This window comes from Callithrix jacchus, chromosome 22 (assembly GCF_049354715.1).
Source record: "Callithrix jacchus isolate 240 chromosome 22, calJac240_pri, whole genome shotgun sequence".
Taxonomy (NCBI): Eukaryota; Metazoa; Chordata; class Mammalia; order Primates; family Cebidae; genus Callithrix; species Callithrix jacchus.
The window spans coordinates 35981454-36001640 of NC_133523.1; the positions used below are offsets into that span (position 1 = coordinate 35981454).

At 51.7% G+C, this 20187-nt stretch overlaps 2 protein-coding genes across 5 annotated transcripts; both read right to left on the minus strand.

Moving 5' to 3' along the window:
* Window positions 1-444: 444 nt before the first annotated feature.
* On the minus strand, window positions 445-4206 carry SERTAD1 (SERTA domain containing 1). Its single transcript, XM_002762135.6, has 2 exons — window positions 4081-4206; window positions 445-1489 (listed from the first exon to the last, which is right to left on the minus strand). Exon 2 carries the CDS (start codon window positions 1487-1489, stop codon window positions 779-781), a length of 711 nt encoding a protein of 236 aa, XP_002762181.1. The 5' UTR covers window positions 4081-4206; the 3' UTR covers window positions 445-778.
* An 11854-nt stretch (window positions 4207-16060) lies between these two features.
* On the minus strand, window positions 16061-19816 carry SERTAD3 (SERTA domain containing 3). Of its 4 annotated transcripts, XM_035285140.3 has the most exons (3): window positions 19703-19816; window positions 17859-17913; window positions 16061-17306 (listed from the first exon to the last, which is right to left on the minus strand). In XM_035285140.3, exon 3 carries the CDS (start codon window positions 17298-17300, stop codon window positions 16707-16709), a length of 594 nt encoding a protein of 197 aa, XP_035141031.1. In that variant the 5' UTR covers window positions 17301-17306; window positions 17859-17913; window positions 19703-19816; the 3' UTR covers window positions 16061-16706. The 4 variants fall into 4 exon arrangements, with proteins under 4 accessions (XP_035141031.1, XP_035141030.1, XP_035141032.1 ...); XM_035285139.3 differs by lacking the exon at window positions 17859-17913; XM_035285141.3 differs by lacking the exon at window positions 17859-17913 and having other exon boundaries at window positions 19616-19816.
* Between the last annotated feature and the right edge of the window lie 371 nt (window positions 19817-20187).

Here is a 20187-nt window from a genome sequence, read left to right on the forward strand (position 1 = left end):
ATACAATGGCCTTGGCCTCCCAAAGTGTGCTTTCTTTTTTAAAAAGTGGCCTTGACGTCCTGCTGGCAAGGTAAAGAAATAAAATTTTAGAAAAAAAAAAAGTGACCTGGCAGGATGATCCCTTAAGCCTAGGAGTTTGAGACTGTAGTGAGCCATGACCGGACCACTGGACTCCAGCCTGGGCAACAGAGTGAGACCCTACCTAAAACAAACTAAGTTCAGTTCACACTTTAAAACCCACCTCCTCAAGTGATGACCTTGGAGCCTCAGTTTTCTTGCCTGTAAAATGGGGATGATAATAAAGCTACCCCATCTTGTAGGGCTGTTATATGATTAAATGAGTTAACCCATGTCGAGTGCTTAGAACTCTGCCTGGCACAGTCTGTCTAAGCCCAATAAAATATCTCGCCTTCACATTTGCCCAGAGACAAAGAAGCACACAGATTTGAGATTTCCCAGGACTGCTTTTAATTTGAAAAATCTGATTGGGGTCTCTTCCCAGATCAGAGAAGGAACAGCCCAAGCTATGACTGCAGGGCCAGGGAATTCAGTCCGCCACCAGATCCTGTCATTCCATCACTAGGGACTAATCCCAGGCTTCCCCGCTAGCCCTGAGACAGGAGGACGGACGTGAAATTGTCCAGGACTGGATTCTGTCTCTGCAAAGTGGCCAAGCCCTGTTCTCTAGACTCGGGAAGCCAGCTGTGTCTTTTTGAGGACAGTTGGTCCAGCCACCAAGCTCAGTTCAGATACCAGACAACCATCCCAACACAAGGGCTCAGCGCCCCGGCCCCGGCGGCCGCTCCAGTGCCTGTGTGCCCACCAGCACGTCCATGAGGTAATCCAGTTCCGCTTCGTCCAGCTCCGGAGCTTCCTCCTTGCCCGGCCCATCCTCAGGGCCAGTCTTGAGGCCCTCGGAGGCTGGTGCCCAAAGTTCATTGTCATACATAGAGGTGTCAATGTCCTCAAACAGGCCCTCAAGCCCATCGTCCAGTAGACAGCCAGTGGCTGGGCCCAGCAGGTCCAAGGCACCCAGGCTGGGCGCCGCTCCCCCGATGCTACGGCCTGGTGGCCCCTCATCTGCCAGGGGTTGGGGGACCTGACTCAGGCCCTCAATGTGACTGAGGTCCTCCAGGAGGCTGGCCATGGAGGCTGAGAGGGCAGCGTCTGAGCTTGCCAGGAGGTTGTCGGCCATGCTGGGGGCTGCTGGTGGGCTTGGCACAGGTGGCAGGGCAGCCGTGGGTGCCATGGAAGCCTGGATGCGCCGTAGCGTGTTCACCACCAGTACCAGGTGCCGCAGGTCTGGCTCACCCTGCTGCAGGCTGTGGTGGAGTTTGAGCACCGAGAGGTCAAAGAGGGAGCTAGAGGCTGCAGCCGGAGGTGCCTGTGCCACCGCTGCGTGGCCAGGATCCAGCCACAAGGCGTCGACTGCCAGAGATTCCTTCTCTTCCTCCTCCTCCCGCTTCCGCTTCAGACCCTTGCTCAGCATCTGCAGAGAGCAGGGAGTTAAAGTCAAGTTATGGAAAACAAATGTCAAGTTCAAAGCCTGGATCTGACAGCTGCTGCAGGTAGGATCTTTGGCAAGTCACTTAGCGTCTCTGTGCCTAGCTTTTGTTAGGGAACTTTAAAGATATAGGCAATTTTTATTTAATTGTAGATGTATATTTATAGACTTTTTTTTTTTTTAAGAGATGGAGTCTCGCTCTGTTGCCCAGGCTGGAGTGCAATGGCATGATCTCAGCTCACTGCAACCTCTGCCTCACGGGTTTAAGTGATTCTCGTTCCTCAGCCTCCCGAGTAGCTATAAGCCACCACGCCCGGCTAATTTTTGTATTTTTGGTAGAGATGGGGTTTCACCATGTTGCCCAGGCTGGTCTCAAACTCCTGACCTCAAGTGATCTGCCTACCTCGACCTCCAAAGTGCTCGTATTACAGGCGTGAGCCACCGCACCCAGCCTATAGACTTCTTACATTTTGTATTTTATATTTTATAAAGTATATTTATGGACTTCTTTATTTAAAAAAATAGAGATGGTGTCTCACTTTGTTGCCCAGGCTGGTCTCAAACTCCTAGCCTGAAGCAATCCTCCTGCGTCAGTCAATAAGTACTCTTTTTTCTTTCTCCTTTTATTTTTTGTAGAGACAGGGTCTCACTATGTTGCTCAGGGTGTCAAACTCCTTGCCTCAAGCCATCCTCCCGCCTCAGCCTCCCAAAGTGCTGGTATTATAACTGAGCTGCCACACCTTTTTTTTTTTTTTTTTTGAGAGACAATTTTTCTCTCTTGTTGTCCAGGCTGGAGTACAATGGCGAGATCTCGGCTCGCTGCAATCTCTGCCTCCCAAGTTCAAACAATTCTCTTGCCTCAGCCTCCCCAGTAGCTGGGATTACAGGCACCCGCCACCACGCCCACTAATTTTTGTATTTTTAGTAGAGACAGGGTTTTACTATGTTGACCAGGCTGGTCTCAAACTCCTGACCGCGCTCACGATCTGCCTGTCTAGGCCTCCCAAAGTGCTGGGATTACAGGTGTGAGCCACCTCGCCCAGACCACCAATAAATACTCTTAATGATAACATTATAATGTCTTCAGTGAACCATGTGGAATGGCCAATATTCACCTTTCCCCTACAAAAGCAGCTGTTTCACATAGTTTATTATAAGTAATTATGTATAAATTATAAATACTAAACTAGTTTCACATAGTTTAATATTTATTGTCTACTATATATTTCAAACAGTAAATAAATAAGCAAACACAGGAAATGTACAGAGAATTACAGGAAGACACTAAAAGGTCCTGGAGACCTTTCAGATGATCAGAGGAGGCTCCCGAGAGGAGGTGACATTTGAATGGAGCCCTCAGGCCAGAGAAGTCAGCCAAGGGAGACCCCCTGGGAAAAGGATTCTGGGAGGAGGGATCAACAAAAAAAGGCAACCAAAGACCCAGAGGCTGGATGGGCTTGAACTGAAAGAGACTAGCATGCCTGGCATACAGAGAGTGACATGGTAGGAGACCAGATTGGGGAGCAGCAGAGGAAACGGGCACCAGCCAGGTCACAGAAAGCCACATATGCAGAAGTAGGGAGTCTGTATTTTATCATGAGCGTGGTGGGCGGTCATTAAAGGAATTTGAGCAGGGAGGGGAGTGGTGTTGTGAGCTGACTGGGTTTCCGTCCCCCCATGGCTGCTTTGAGGAAGACTGGGGGGAGGGGAGGAAGAGGGGGAATCTGAGAACCACTGGTAAGCTGTACTCGGTTGGGACGGACGATGGTGATGGCCTGGAGGAGGAGCTGGTAGTGTATGGAAGGAAGTCGGTCGAGTCACGATTTATTTGGGAGGCAGAATCGACGGGGCTTGCCGGGAAATCGTGCTGGGCACTGGGGTCAGTCACTGAGATAAGTTTGAGGACCCACTCTCTTCTTGGAGTGGCTGGGGGTGGGGTTGGAGTTTTGGACCCCTGGCGCTACCTACCTTTTTGGGCCAGTAAGGGTCCAGGGTCCAGTTCCCGGGACCCTGCCTAGCAAGATCTTAAGAGTGGACCATCACACTAGTCAAAACTGGGTCTCCGTCCCCTTCCCCGCGGTCCCAGGAGTGAGGAACCGCAGGAATTCCGCCCCCGACCCCCGACTCCGCCCCCGGGTCCCGGCGCCCCCTAGCGGTGCCCAGGCCGGCTTTCCCCCGGGGATTCTGGCCCCTCTGACCCCAGGACTCCTACTGCCCCGCTTCCCGGCTGTGATTCCTGCCGGCCTCCCGGGGCCGTGAGAGCCGGGACCCCCGGCGGGCTGTTCTGTGCGCCCGGCCTCCGCTCGCTTCCGGCAGTGGAGGCGGCTCCTCCCGAAGCGGCGGCGGCGGCGGGGGCGGGTGAGTCACGCAGCCGGAGCCAGGGAGCCGGCGCCTCCGCCCCCTTCTCGGGCTGCGGCGTGATTCACCCGGCCCGGCCGGGGCAGACGGCACATAGAGGCCCGTGTGTCTCGATCCCGGTCAGCCCAGACGGGCACCTGTCGGACCCAGGGATCGAACTTCGTAAAGGACCCGGCCGCTGGCACCCCTTCTCTCCCCAGGCCCCTTCATTTACATACCCTGCTCACTAGCGGCCAATCAGAACAAAGAGGTAGCCATCCACAGCCAATCAGGAAACGGCGGCAGCAGCATCGCTTGCTCACTCTCCTCCAGCAACCGGCACCTGGATCGCAAGACGCAGTTCTGACTCGAGCGCACGACTCCAGACTCCTAACTAACCTTAGCGACGCCCACTCTCGTGGCTGCCCCTCCCTTCGCCCCAGGGATTGGCTCTGGACGGTGATGGGCGGAGCCTGTAGGGGGCGGATTCTGAAGGAGGGGAGGTTGGCTTCAGGGCGCATGCCCGGGCAGCTGCTCTAGTGAAGGGTGAAAAGAGGTGGCTTTTTACCCTGGGGAATGGTGGCGGGTGGGCCTTTTGCCTCTCAAAGTACGAGCCCCTCACAACTACCCATGCACCTGCCAAATATGGCAATTAAGGTTCTTACACATCACGCCCCGACAGGGGTCTACACTACAGATATGCCCGGGTTCAAATTCCGACTCCGGATTCACCACTCAGTAGATTTGTGACCTTGGAAAACTGATCGACCTCTCCAAGCTACACGAAGTTAAATAAGGATAGTCTTGCCTACCTCTTCACAGCAAAGTTTAAATAGGATGGTATCTATAAGAGCACAGTCTAGAGATAGGGTCCTGACAGGCTCTAAAGCATCATCTCAAAGGTTATTTGCTAACTGCAAAGGATGAAATCCTTTTATGATGTAGCCCTCATAATCTTAATCATGTAATGAAATTCTGCATTACCAATGGCGGGACACTGGGTGCCACCTACCATAATGCATTAGGATTAGGAAGTACATTAATAAGAATTAGGACATACCCTGTGGAGTCTCCCAGTTCACTGCATAAGCAGAATCTCCCCAGGCCTTTAGATTCAGCCTCCAGTTTACTGGCAATAGAGAGGAACAAATTAAACACAGTCAGACAAATCCAGAATGTGGGACACTCTACAGCACGACTGGGCTATTTTGCCAGAAATTCAATGTCAAGAAAAGATAAAAAATGGTTTGGGGCTGAGTGTGGTGGCTCACGCCTATAATTCCAGCACTTTGGGAGGCCAAGGCAGATGGATCACCTGAGGTCAAGAGTTGGAAACCCGCCTGGGCAACATGGCGAAACCCCGTCTCTACTAAAACTACAAAATAAATCAGCTGGTCGTGGTGGCATGTGCCTGTAATCCCAGCTACTCAGGAGTATAAGGCAGGAGAACCACTTGAACCCAGGAGGCAGAGGTAGCAGTTAGCCAAGATTGTGCCACTGCACTCTAGTCTGGATGACAGAGTGAGACTCTGTCTCACACACACAAAAAAAGGATTCGGGTGGGGGAATATCCCAGAATAAAATATAGTATGTAATTTCTTCATTACAACCAAATTAGCACGTGATCCTTCACTGGATCCTGATTTTGGAGAAAAGAAAGCAACTATAAAGGATGTTCTTGGGTCCTGGAGAGATTTGAAATAGACTGGATATTCGTTGTTATTGTGGAATTCTTGATTCTATTAGAAGTGAAATAGGGCCGGGCGCGGTGGCTCAAGCCTGTAATCCCAGCACTTTGGGAGGCCGAGGCGGGTGGATCACGAGGTCAAGAGATCGAGACTATCCTGGTCAACATGGTGAAACCCTGTCTCTACTAAAAATTACAAAAAATTAGCTGGGCACGGTGGCACATGCCTGTAATCCCAGCTACTCAGAAGGCTGAGGCAGGAGAATTGCCTGAACCCAGGGGGCAGAGGTTGCGGTGAGCCGAGATCGCGCCATTGCACTCCAGCCTGGGTAACAAGAGCGAAACTCCGGCTCAAAAAAAAAAAAAAAAAAAAAGTGAAATAGTATTTTTGGGGCTTGTAGGTTAATGTCCTTATTCCTTTTTTTTTGAGACGGAGTCTCGCACTGTCAGTCTGGTCTCAAACTCCTGAGCTCTGGTGATCTGCCCTCCTTGGCCTCCCAGAAAGCTAGGATTACAGGTGTAAGCCACCACGCCTGGCCCAATGTCCTTATTTTTAAGAGATGCTGGCCGCACATGGTGGCTCAGCCTGTAATCCCAGCACTTTGAGAGGTCACAGCGGATGGATCACAAGGTCAGGAGTTGGAGACCAGCCTGGCCAACATAGTGAAACCCTGCCTCTACTAAAAATACAAAAAATTAGCCGGGCGTCGTGGTGGCTCCTGTAGTCCCAGCTACTCAGGAGGCTAAAGAAGAAGAATGGCTTGAACCCGGGAGGCAGACGTTGCAGTGAGCCAAGATCGTGCCATTGCACTCCAGCTGGGAGACAGTGCGAGACTCTGTCTCAAAAAAAAAAAAAAAAAAGACATGCCTGCTGAACTGTTAAGGATAGAATATCAGGATGCTTGCAATTTTCTCTCCAAAGGTTTTGCAAAAGAAACAATATATATACATATGTAGATAAAGATAACTTAGCACAATGTTATCAACTCATTACTTTTTTTTTTTTTTTTTTTGAAGACAAGGTCTTGTTCTGTCACCCAGACTAGAGTGCAGGGGCATGAACATGGCTCAAGTGGCCTTGATCTCCTGGGCTCAAGGAATCCTCCTACCTCAGCCTCCGGAGGAGCTGGGACCACAGGCACATGTTACCATGCCTGACTAATTCTTCTTCTTTTTTTGTTTGAGACAGAGACTCGCTCTGTTGCCTATGCTGGAGTGCAGTGGCGCCATCTCAGCTCACTGCAACCTTTGCCTCCTAGTTCAAGCAATTCTCTGCCTCAGCTTCCTGAGCAGCTCGGATTACAGGCGCCTGCCACCAGACCTGGCTAATTTTTTGTATTTTTAGTAGAAACAGGGTTTCCCCATTTGGCCAGGCTGGTCTCGAACTCCTGACCTCGTGATCCACCTGCCTCAGCCTCCCAAAGTGCTGGGATTACAGGCATGAACCACCACGCCCAAGCCACACCTGGCTAATTCTCAAATTTTTTTTGTTGTGATAAGATCTCACTATGTTGCCCAGGTTGATCTGGAACTCCTAGACTCAAGGGATCCTCCTGCCTGGGCCTCCCAAAGCACTGGGGTTACAGTTGTTGCCTGGCCAATAATTATCAATTAAATCTAGATGAGAGTATTTCAGATGCTCAGAATACTTCCGCCTGCCCCCATCTTTTCTATGTGCTTGAACTTTTTATAATAAAATGATGGTAAGATGCTCATGAGAACTAGGCCCCTGCTAGGCAGATTCACATCTTCTGCCCTCCAGAATCCATTTTTTATGGTTGGCAAAAGTGAGGACTGGACCTGGAGTCTCCCAGTGGCTCACTCCAGGTCATGAAGGAAAAGGAAAAGGCCCAGAGCATTAGCTCATGCCTGTTATTCCAGCTACTTGGGAGGCTAAGGTGGGAGGATCACTTGAACCTGGGAGGCAAGGGTTGCAGTGAGCCAGGATCAGGCTGCTGCACTCCATCCTGGGAGACAGAGTAAGACTCTGTAAAAAAAAGAAAAGAAAAGAAAAGAAAAAACAAAATAAAACAGAAAAACTTAGAGGAATCATTGATTCATTGATTAAGTACCTACTATGTGGTGGCTGTTATTGTACATGGTGAGGATATAGCACTGGATAAACCTCACAGAGTCTCCCCTCTCATGGATCAGGGTAGGAGGCAGAGAGAGAAGATATATATGAACACAAATGCATTCACTGATTTGCAAACATTCGTGTCTTGACTCCCTTTTGAGTGCCAGACACCATTACGGGCACTGAAGAAAGGGTAGTTAAATTATAGAAAATCTCTGGCCAGGCACAATGGCTCACACCTGTAATCCCAACACTTTGGGAGGCTGAGGTGGGTGGATCACGAGGTCAGTACTTCAAGACCAGCCTGAACAACATGGTGAAACCTCGTCTCTACTAAAAAAAAAAAAAAAAAAAAAAAAAAACAAAAAATTAGCCAGGCTTGGTGGTGGGTGCCTGTAATCCCAGCTCAGCTACTCTGGAGGCTGAGGCAGAGAATGGCTTGAATTTGGGAGGCAGAGGTTGCAGTGAGCCAAGATCGTGCCACTGCACTCCAGCCTGGGCGACAGAACGAGATTCCATTTCAAACAAAACAAAACAAACAACAACAACAACAAAGAAAATCTCTCATGGGAGCAGATGAACAATAAACAAATAAATTACCTAGTACCTTAGGAGCAGATAGGTGCAAAGGAAAGGAAAAGAAAAAAAGCAGGCCAGGCACAGTGGCTCAACACTGTGACAGGGCAAGGCAGGCAGATAGATCGCTTGAGGTGCGGAGTTTGAGAACAGTGTGGCCAACATGGTGAAGCCCCCATCTCTACTAAAAATACAAAAATTAGCTGGGCTGGGAAGCCTGAGGCAAAATTGCTTGAATCCAGGAGATGGGGGTTGCAGTGAGCCGAGAGATACGCAGCTTTGGGGAGGGGGATGTGTTATGTCTGAAGAGGTGACAATTCAGCATAGGAAGCAGACTGGCCAGTTGGCTCACTCCTGTAATCCCAGAATTTTGGGAGACAGAGGCAGGAGGATCACTTGAGCCCAGGAGTTCAAGACCAGCTTGGGCAACACAGGGAGACTTTGCTTCTACAAAATCCTTGGGAGGATTAGGTGGGGGTGCCTGTAGTTCCAGCTACTTGGGAGGCTGAAGTAGGAGGATCACTGGACCCTGGAGTTTGAACCTGCAGTGAGGATCATCGCCCCATTGCACTCCAACCTGAGTGCCAGAGAAAGACTCTGTCTCAAAAAAACAAACGAAAACACAAATGAGAGAGGTAGGAAAACTGGAGGAAGAGCGTTCCAGACAGGGGAGAGCCAGTGCAAAGGCCCTGAGGTGCTACCTGTCAGGAGGCAGGGCCAGGGCAGCTGGACTGGGGGAGGGGCTGCCAAGGAAGGAGGTCCAAGAAGTGAGGCTTGTAGTCTGCTCTATGGACCTTTGTTTTTCAATCCAAATGGGATCAGAAGGCCCTGGAAGATGAATCGACGGGCAAAATCATTTCCCTTTCGGTTCACTAACTTGAAGAAAACAAAATAAGACGGGATTATCGCCTGGAACCAGGGTGGTCCTAGAGAGAGATTCCTCGAGGAGCCGACACTGGAGCTGGGACCAGAAAATGGAGAAGGATCCAGGAATTCAAACGCTGGGGGAAGGGAGAAGAAGAGAGGCCGGGCCCGGGGAAACGAAACCATCAACTACGCCACGGGGCCCGGCAGGCCTGGGGAGAAGCCTCCGCCCGCTGGGGCAGCGCGGGGGGAGGGGGGAGGCGCGGCCCGCCCCGTCCGGCCTCTGGGGAGGGAGGAGGCGCCAGGCCGGCTCCAGGCCGCCGCCACCTCCCCGGTACCCCGGCAGGCCCAGGGCGGAGGGTGGGCAGCGGGGAGGGACCTGGCCTTCCTGCCACGCCCAGGGCCGGCCGCGGGCCCATCCCCCGCCGCAGAGGAGGGCAGGTTGGGGAACGGGTACTCTGCCCTCGGGGACTCGGTTCCTTCTGCAGGGCCAGCCTTTCCACTTCTGCGGCCAGTTCTTTTTCACAAGTGCGGTGTTAGGGAAGGAGCTGAGCCTCTCGGAGCCTCAGTTTTTTTCATCTGGAAAGGGGGCGCTCCTCACCGGCCCCATCGCGGTGCTAGGGAGCTGCGCGACTCCCCTTCCCTAAGTTATCTGCGGGCAGGTAGAGAGCTGCGGGGGGGGGGGGTTAGGGGGAGGGGAAGGGGCGGGCGCGGCGGCTCACTCTTTTGTTTGTTTGTTTTTGAGACGGAGTTTCGCTCTGGAGTGCAATGCCCCGATCTCGGCCCACTGCAGCCTCTGCCTCTCGGGTTCAAGCGATACTCCTGCCTCAGCCTCCGGAGTAGCTGGGATTACAGGTGCCCACAACCATGCCCAACTAATTTTTGTATTTTTCTTTTTTTTTTTTAAGAAGGAGTTTTGCTCTTGTTGCCCAGGCTGGAGTGCAATGGTGGGATCTCTCCTCTCCGCAACCTCTGCCTCGCGGGTTCAAGCGATTCTCCTGCTTCAGCCTCCCGAGTAGCTAGGATTATAGGCATGTGCCACCATGCCCAGCTAATTTTCGTATATTTAGTAGAGTCGGGTTTTCGCCCTATTGGCCAGGCTGCTGTCGAACTCCCGACCTCAGGTGATCCACCCACCTCTGCCTCCCAAAGTGCTAAGATTACAGGCGGGAGCCACCGCGCCCGTCCAGTTTGTGTACTTTGTAGTAGAGATGGGGTTTCACCATGTTGGTCAGGCTGGTCTCAAAGTCATGAACTGAAATCCACCCGCTGTGGCCTCCCCAAAGTGCTGGGACTGCACCGGGAGCCACCTCTCCTGGGGCTGCTTCAGGATTTACCCAATTGTCACCTTATCACTGAGGCCCAATCTCGCCTTCCTATCTAAATAGCAACCCCTACCTCCTTACTCGCCTGCTTCACCCCTCCCCCCACAGGGTTTATCACTACCTGGCAGACTTAAACATTTTCACTTCTTTTTTTTTTGAGACAGAGTTTCACTCTTGCTGCCCAGACTGGAGTGCAGTGGCTCCATCTTGCCTCACCACAACTTCACCTCCCAGGTTGAAGCAATTCTCCTGCCTCGGCCTCCCAACTAGCTAGGATTGCAGGCGTGTGCCACCATGGCCTGCTAATTTTGTATTTTTAGTAGAGACAGGGTTTCTCCATGTTGGTCAGGCCAGTTTCGAACTCCTGACCTCAGGTGATCCACCTGCCTCAGGCTTTCAAAGTGCTGGGATTACAAGGGTGGGCCACTGCACCTGGCTTGGCTAATTTTTCTATTTTCAGTAGAGATTGGGTTTCACCATGTTGGCCAGGCTGGTCTTGAACACCTAACCTCAAATAATCCACCCACCTTGGCCTCCCAAAGTGTTGGGATTACAGGCATGAGCCCCAGCACCCAGCCTTATGTATGTATGTGTGTATGTATGTATGTATGTATGTATTTATTTTTGAGAGAGAGTCTTGCTCTTGTTTCCCATGCTGGAGTGCAATGGTGTGATCTTGGCTCACTGTCACCTCCATTTCCCAGGTTCAAGCCAGTCTCCTGCCTCAGCCTCCCGAGTAGCCTGCAATCACACCCAGCTAATTTTTTGTATTTTTAGTAGAGATGGGGTTTCACTGTGTTGGCCACGCTGGTGTTGAACTCCTGACCTCAGCTGATCCACCTGCCTCAGCCTCCCAAAGTGCTGGGATTACAGGCATGAGCCACCACAACTGGCCCTTTTTATTTATTTGTTTGTTTTATTTATTTGATTTTTTTGAGTGGGAGTCTCTATCACTTAGGCTGGAGTGCAGTATTGCAATCACAGCTCACTGTAACCTCAACTCCTGGGCTCAAGGGATCCTCCCACCCAAGTCTTCTCAATAGCTGGGACTAGCATGCTCAGCTAATTTTTTTTTCCATTGTTTTAGAGATGTGCTCTTACTATGTTGCCCAAGCTGGTCTTGAATTCTTGGCCTCCGACGATCCTCCTGCCTCAGCCTCCTGAGTTACTGGGAAAATAGCCAGGTGCTGCTGTGCCTGGCATTATTTTTCTTGTGTATTTCACTCTTCCCCCCTGGCTACACCTCATGAGAGCTGGGATTGCCTGTTTTATTCATGTCCCTGCTGAAGAGTGCCAGGCCCACAGCAGGCACTCAGTAAATCTGAGCCATTATTGGAGTCCTTGGTGTACCACAGGCTCCCTCTGACACTTTCTCTCTGAGGCAGGTTTTTATTTACTTATTTATTTATTTATTTATTTTTGAGACAGAGTTTCGCTTTTGTTATCCAGACTAGAGTGCAATGGCTCAATCTCGGCTCACCACAACCTCTGCCTCCTGGGTTCAGGCAATTCTCCTGCCTCAGCCTCCCAAGTAGCTGGAACTACAGGCATGCGCCACCATGCCCAGCTAATTTTTGTATTTTTAGTAGAGACGGGGTTTCACCATGTTGACCAGGATGGTCTCGATCTCTTGACCTCGTGATCCACCTGCCTTGGCCTCCAAAAGTGCTGAGATTATAGGCGTGAGCCACCGCGCCCGGTCGAGGCAGGTATTACTCCAGATCTTCAGTTTGGAGTGTGGTGTATTTGAGGAACAGCAGAGAATGGTGTGGTGGGAGCTTACCAGTGAGGGTACGTAGGGGAGATGAGTTCAGAGAGATCGGAGGGAAGGTTAGCCATTGCTAAATCTGGAGTTGATTTTTTTTCCTTATTTTTTTGTTTTTGAGACAGGATCTTGCTCTGTCACACTGATAGAGTGCTGGAGTGCAGTGGCGCTCTCTCTGCTCACTGTAGCCTCTAGTTCCTGAGCTCAAGCAATCCTCCCACCCCAGCCTCCTAAGTAGGTGGGACTACAAGGGCATGCTACCAGCCCAGCTAATTTTAATTTTTTGCAGAGATGGGGTCTCCCCATGTTGCTCAAGCTGGTCTTGAACTGGACACAAGCAATCTTCTTGCCTCAGCCTCCCGAAGTGCTGGGATTACAAGCATGAGCCACTGCATCTGGCCGATTTTTTCAACAACAAATAATTTTTGAGAGCGCACTTGTGCCAAGCATAGTTCTAGGCACAGACCAACACAACTCCCAGAGTTCCCAGGAGTAGGAGGCTACATAGAGTTGGGAAATAAGTAACTTGAGATTGGGTAGGTGCTACTAAAAGAAAATCAGGGGCTGGGCGCAGTGGCTCACACTTGTAATCCCAGACTTTGGGAGGCCAAGGCTGGCAGAACACCTGAGGTCAGGAGTTCGAGACTAGCCTGATCAACATGGTGAAACCCTGTCTCCACTAAAAATACAAAAATTAGGCTGGGTGCGGTGGTGCACGCCTGTAGTCCCAGCTACTTGGGAGGCTGAGGCAGGAGAATTGCTTGAACCCAGAAGGCGGAGGTTGCGGTGAGTTGAGGTCGTGCCATTTTACTCCAGTCTGGATAACAACAGCGAAACTCTGTCTCAAAAAAAAAAAAAAAAAATTAGTTGAGCATGGTGGCACACGCCCGTAATCCCAGCTACTCAGGAGGCTGAGGCAGGAGAATCGCTTGAACCTGGGAGGTGGAGGTTGCAGTGAGGCAAGGTTGCACCACTGCATTCCAGCCTGTGTGACAGAGCAAGACTCCATCTCAGAAAAAAAAAGAAAGAAAAGAAAATCAGGCCAGGTGCGATCGCTCACGCCTGTAATCCCAGCACTTTGGGAGGCTGAGGCTGGCAGATCACCTGAGGTCAGGAGTTCGAGACCAGCCTGGCCAACATGGTGAAACTCCCTCTCTTCTAAAAATACAAAAATTAGTCAGGCATGGTGGTGTGCACCAGTAATCCCAGCTACTCAGAAGGCTGAGGCTGGAGAATTGCTGGAACTGGGAGGTGGAGGCTGCAGTGAGCCAAGATCACGCCACCACACTCCAGTCTGGGTGATGGAGCAAGACTCCATCTAAAAAAAAAGAAAAAAGAAAATCAAACAGGTTGTGGTGGGGTGGTGACCCACCTGGATGTGTTGAGCTAGGAAGGGGAGGGAAGGCCTCTCTCAGAAGGAGGTATTAGGATTGGTGAAGCTATTGGGAAAAATGTCAAATGGGCAGATTTAACAGTAAGGGCAAAGGGTGAGAAGGAGCTGGGGTCAAGGGAGTTGAGTGAAGGAGAGAGTGGGAGATGGAACTGAGAAAGTTTCTAAAGTGAGAATAAGTCAGTCCTTCTAGGTCTTGGTGGAGCTGGGGTTTTATTCTGAGTGTGACAAGGAGTCACTGGAGACTGGGTGTGGAGGTTCATGCCTGTAATCCCAGCACTTTGGGAGGCTGAGACGGGAGAATCGCTTGATTCCAGGAGTTTGAGACCAGCCTGGTCAATAGAGCCAGACCCTGTCTCAAAAGAAAAAAAAAAAAAAAAAGGGCCTGGTGCGGTGGCTCAAGCCTGTAATCCCAGCACTTTGGGAGGCCGAGGTGGGTGGATCACGAGGTCAAGAGATCGAGACCATCCTGGTCAACATGGTGAAACTCCGTCCCTACTAAAAAAAAAAAAAATAGAAAAAATTAGCTGGGCATGGTGGCGTGTGCCTGTAATTCCAGCTACTCAGGAGGCTGAGGCAGGAGAATTGCCTGAACCCAGGAGGCAGAGGTTGTGGTGAAAAGAAAAGAAAGCAACCAGGTATGATGTTTGCTGTGGGCTTTTTTTTTTTTTGAGACGGAGTTTTCACTCTTGTTACCCGGGCTGGAGTGCAATGGCGCGATCTCGGCTCACCACAACCTCCGCCTCCTGGGTTCAGGCAATTCTCCTGCCTCAGCCTCCTGAGTAGCTGGGATTACAGGCACACGCCACCATGCCCAGCTAATTTTTTGTATTTTTAGTAGAGACGGGGTTTCACCATGTTGACCAGGATGGTCTCGATCTCTTGACCTCGTGATCCACCCGCCTCGGCCTCCCAAAGTGCTGGGATTACAGGCTTGAGCCACCGCACCCGGCCCTACTTTCTTGAGATCCCCCGGGCCACCTCATTCCTCTCTCTCTGGATTGGCACCCCCGTTCAGGTTATCCCTTCACTTTCTGACAATGACCGCTTCAGGTTGAGAAATCTGGCTTTGACCCAGAAACCACAAGCAAAATCCCCGTCCTTTCTCCGCCTATGGACTATACCCAGGTGTGGTTCCTCCTTGCAACGCCTCCGGAAAAGTCCCTAATGCTGTGTGAGCTTACTCGCTTCATGTCTTCAAAGACCACTGTAAAAGCATAGCCAGTACAGGTAGGTATCACATTATTGCTTCCTTCACCTCCTTTCTCCTTTTCTGTATCTCAGCAGCCTGGGCCTGCACCTCCCAAATAAAGCATTAGCACAGGCCAGGCACAGTGGCACATGCCTTGTAATCCCAGCACTTTGGGAGGACAAGGCAAGCAGGTCATTTGAGGTCAGAAGTTTTGAGATCAGCCTGGCCAACATGGTCAAACTGTCTCTACTTAAAAAAATTCAGGCCAGGCGCAGTGGCTCACGCCTGTAATTCCAGCACTTTGGGAGGCTGAGGCAGGCAGATCACGAGGTCAGGATTTTGAGACCAGCCTGGCCAACATGGTGAAAACCCATCTCTACCAAAACCACAAAATTAGCCAGGCATGGCAGCACACACCTGTAATCCTGGCTACTCAGGATGCTGAAGCAGAATTGCTTGAACCCAGGAGGCGGAGGTTGCAATGAGCTGAGATTGCACCACTGCACTCCAGCCTGGGTGACAAGAGTGAGACTCTGTCTCGAAAAAAAAAAAAAGCATTATTAGCACCATAACTCTAATCTGGGCTCTGCTTCCTAGCCAACTCTCCTAAAAACGTCTTTTAGTACATGGGTCTTTGGGCATTTCTTGTCCCTCTGGGCCTTAGCAGCCCATTCAGTGACACATACTCCATGTAACTCAGTTTCTCCCTCCCATGCCCACCCACAGGGCTGGTAAGTCTAAGCAGCAACATTTGTAAGTGAAGGACAAGGCTCTGGAGGCTTAGTTTCAGCCTAGCTCCCTGGTCATTGCTCTTCCTAGCTGTGCGGCCCTGAATTATGTGACTTGGCCTCTCTGAACTTCAGGTTCCTCCTGTATGAAAAGTGGGAATAGTACCTACTTCCAGGTAATTATGATTATTAAAGGACTTAATTCAAATAAAGTGGCTAGAACAGTGCTCTTAACAAGCACTTATTTTTCTGAGGCTGGAGTGCAAGTGTTGCGATCATGGCTTATTGCAGCCTCAGCCTCCCCAGTCCAGTAATTAGGACTACAGGTGCGTGCCACCGTACCAAGGTACTTTTTTGTATTTTCTGTAGAGGCGAGGTTTCACCATATTGCCCAGGCTGGCCTCGAATTCCTGGCCTCAAGCGCATCCTCCCACTTTGGCCACCCAAAGTGCTAGGATTACAAGTGGGAACTAGAGCACCCAGCCAACAAGCACTCAATGTCATGTGCAGTGGTACACCTGCCCCAACTATGCAGGGAAGTGGGGCAGATGTTTAGGAACTTACTAGGTCCCTCCCACTGACCCAGTGAAGTGTAGAAACTTAAGACAACATCACTCCTTCCAAAATACTTTTATTAAAAAAATTACAAACAATAAAAATAACCCACCACAAATTCTGCCTTTCTTTTTAAATAACGTGGCATGGAGCAGTTTGGTTTCCACCCTATTGCACGTGGTCCGGCCAGGCTCTGAAATCAGGAGGCTACTGAGACTGGGGTCCTGCCAAGAAAGTAGGGTTCAGCCTGGAGGGAGGAGACCAGCCCCTCCCACCCCTCAAGGTGCAAGAGGCCGAGCCTGGGTTTCTACAGCGTCCGGGCAGCACATCCCTGCCATCCTTCTACAGGCCCAGCTTTATCTTCCCTGAGGCCCCAGTGGTCACAGGGGAGCGGGAACGAGCGGGAAAGGCGGAAGAAATGTGTAAGTGGAAAATCAGACTCCCAGGAAGAGTCTCATTAAGGCATTTGGAACAGATAAATTAACTCAAGAAGACCCACCTTCACAGAAGGCCGGGGTAACCAGACACACACACACACACACACACACACACACACACACACGCAAGACAGTTTGTAGAACCCTGAAATGGGAGGAAAGGAGGCCATAGTCAATGCTTAGAGCCCCCACAAAAACACACCCAGAGTTGCATTCAAGGATCCAGGCCCCCTGAAGATGACACAGGAAGGATCCCCTGCATCACAGTTTTAGGATCCCAGGATGATTTCCATGATGTGATCCAGTTCATTCCACTCCCAGGAACCTGGGGCACAGAAGAGATTGTGAGGAGGCTCCGGTGGGGCCCGTGCAGGCTCCTTTTCCACCACAGATGTATCAATGTCCAGAAAGAAGTCGTCCAGACCAGAGTCCCCCAAGTACCGGGAGCTTAGAGCTTCTAAGAAGACTGGATCAGGCTGGGGTGGCACTTCATTCTGGAGGCTCAAGGGAGCCACTGGATTCTGAGGAGGCTCAGTTTCATCCATGGAGGTCTCCAGTTCCCTGAGGATAGAGCCAATGGTGGCCGACAGGGAGAAATCCTCCTCACCCAGGAAGAGGGGCTCAGGGGGCAGGGCAGGGGCAGGAGCCAGGGGAAGTGCGGCCTGCAGTTGCTGGAGGGTGTTGTGGATGAGGACATGCCTGCGGAGGCTGGGTGCTCGGGGGCCCAGGCTGTGCTGGACTTTCTCTAGGGAGATGCGGAGCAGGGCTTGCTGGTAGTTCCGAAGGCCTGCTGAACTCCACTCCCACCTCTCCTCCTCCTCCTCCTCTAAATCAGAGTGTTTCCGCTTCAAGCCTCCCACCATGATGCCCTGTGGAGAGAAGAGGGGCATAGGAGCATGTCAGACACCAGGCACTGTACTGCTGGCTCAAATCCCACTTTCTCAGGCCAACTGAATTGTTGGTGATTTTTAATCATCTGAATCTCAGTTTAATCATCTATAAAATGAAGGCTGTCTGAATCCTACAAGGTTAAGGAGGTGAATACATATAGGATCAAGAAAATAAGGGCTGGGCAGGTGGCTCACGCCTGTAATCCTGGCAATTTGGGAGGCCAAGGTGGGTGGATCACTTGAGGTCAGGAGACCAGGCTGACCAACATGGAGAAACGCCATCTCTACTAAAAATACCAAATTAGCAGGGTGTGGTGGTGTGTGCCTGTAATCCCATCTACTCAGGAGGTCGAGGTAGGAGAATCGCTTGAACCCTGGAGCCAGAGGTTGTATAGTTAGCCAGGATCGAACCATTGTACCATTGTACTCCAGCCTGGGCAACAAGAGCAAAACTCTAGCTCAAAAATAAATAAGTAAATAAATGAAAATAAGATCTGGACTTAAGTACAGCTGGATTTAAATCCTACTTACTTGCCTGTTGTGGTCTCAAACAGGAGTGCATTTACATCCATGGGGATTTCCTCATCTGCAAAATAAGGATCCTAACTCAAGTTCCTCTAAGCCTTAAAACCGTTCTTCCACAGTACTCATTTCTTCAAACATGGAGCACGCAAGATAAGTGTGGAGCAAATGAGACCTGAATTAGAAGTAGGGAACCCCAAATTTTCTGTCTTGGAAACCGCTCAGCTGCGTGATTGTGGTAAGTGACCTGAGTGAATTTCCTCTTAGGGCCTCAGTTTCCTTATCTGTAAAACGGGGACCTTAAAAAAATACTTCTCACCACCGCTGTCAAGGAGATGAAAAGTATGCATAGGGCCCATCACACAGGAACTGCTTAATAAACAAGAGTTCTGTTTGTTTTGTTAGAGACAGGTCTAACCCGGGGCTGAGTGCAGCTGCGCGATCATAGCTCACGGCAGTCTCCAAGTCCGGAGTTCAAGGGATCCTCTCGCCTCAGTTTCCTGAGTAGCTGGGATTACCACCACACCCGGTCTCGATCAAGAGTTAATTGCCAATTATTCACCCAACAGATTTACCGAGTGCCTACTATATTCGAGCCTCCTGGAGCCCTCTTGGGGCACCTGTATGTTGTGATTCTTCTTCTACAGTCAGGATATTTCTGTCTATGCCCTCTTCCTTAACCGACGGGGAGCGCTCCCAAGAGTAGGAAAGGGGCCCTGCCTCATTCCCGCTGCTGCGCTTTCAGCTTCCCCCAAAGCGCGCCCCATAGGAAAACTTGCTAGAACTCAGCTCAGACCAAGCCCCGCCCCCAGGGGACCCACCCAATCAGGCCTCGGTGCTGCAAGGCCCCGCCCCTTCACGGGTCCTTAGAGACTCCAGAAACGCCCCAATTTGGCCCAAGGTCTTCTGGGAAACGGGGGCCAACAGCCTCCAGGTACACGAATTGACGTCGGGCACGCACCACAATCCCCAGGGGGCTCCGCTCCTCCAGGGGACGAACCCACTCCCCCGCCCTCCCTCAGGGCATGCGCACAGGGGCAAGGGCGGGTGGGGGAAGGGCACCCGGACGTCCAGCTGCCGGCGGCCGCCGAGCCCCGCCCTCCGTTGCCTCCCGGGCGGTGAGTCTGAGCTCCACGCCCGGAACACCCCTCCCCCACCCCAGACTCCGGCTCTAAATCTGCCTTCTCCTGGTGCCTCCGTTCCTTCAAAGTCCGGGATTCTCGTCCCGAGACCCAAGTCCGAACACACCGCTCAATGACTACAATGCTACGATCTAGTTCGGGAGACTACGTATCCTAATTTTGATACTTCCACTTCTATTCTCCTGACTTTCAAACGCCCCTGGACTTCTCCAAACTCGCTGTCCGGCTCCAAGACCCGAACATTGAAATCTTTCCGGCAACCCCCTTTCTTTCCCCCACCAGTGCGTCTTGGAGTCCAAGAATCCTTGACTCTATCTCGCTTCTCCAAATGCTCAGGATCTCACTCTCAAACCTCTCATACCTTTTCCAAGAACACGATAACGCCCCGAATTCATCCTGTCCCGAAGACCCAAGTGGAATCGAATCTCCAGGTTCCCCATCTCAAAAGTTCCTCCCCTCTGTTCTCTCGCTTCTTCAAACGCCCCACGTCCCAGTTTCGAACTCCCTCCAATTGAAAATACTGCCCCAACCTTGCCTCCCCTCCGGGGTCTCGAACTCTGTCTCGGGTCCCCAGACCCTCCCTATTAACACCCTGAATCTGAGACCCCCCCACCCCGGTCTCACCCAGACCCCGCCTCCGCAGATCTCCGGGGCGCGCCTCTCCCTCCTCCAGCCCAAGGTAGATTCCCAAGCCAGGCTATCGCTCTTCACCTCAGCTACCAGGTTCTCCACGACCACCTTCAGGAACGCCAGCAGCGTCGCGACCAGCCAGTGCCGGGACCCACCAGTGACGGGCTGGGACCTCGCTCACCGCGGCGGGACCTCTCCGTCTGGCCTCGGGCCCACCCATTCCTGCCCCGTAGCCGAGCCGCGATTGGCTGGAGGCCTGCCCGCCGCGGGGCGTCGATTGGCTGGGCGGAGCCACCGGCCCTGGCCCGGAGACGCCGGACCCGCCTACCCCTTCCTAGCGCCCTGAGCCATTTAAAGAAGTGCTACTGGCAGGGGGCGGGGCACCGCCTCGGGGGTGGAGGGCGGTGGAGCCAGCAGAACCGCTTCCTTTCACTCAGCTACCGTCTTTGCTCCAAGAGCGTCACCATTGCTTCCTGTGGTCCCTTTTTGATACGTCTGGACCCCTCCGCGGAGCCACAGAGGCTGATATGATCCTCCCTACCCTGCTGTCCAGGAGGGCGGGGTCG

What these genes read in the sequence shown, in the direction of transcription:
- SERTAD1 (XM_002762135.6), bottom strand. Translation starts at nt 1,489, where the DNA reads ATGCTGAGCAAGGGTCTGAAGCGGAAGCGGGAGGAGGAGGAAGAGAAG.
- SERTAD3 (XM_035285139.3), bottom strand. Translation starts at nt 17,300, where the DNA reads ATGGTGGGAGGCTTGAAGCGGAAACACTCTGATTTAGAGGAGGAGGAG.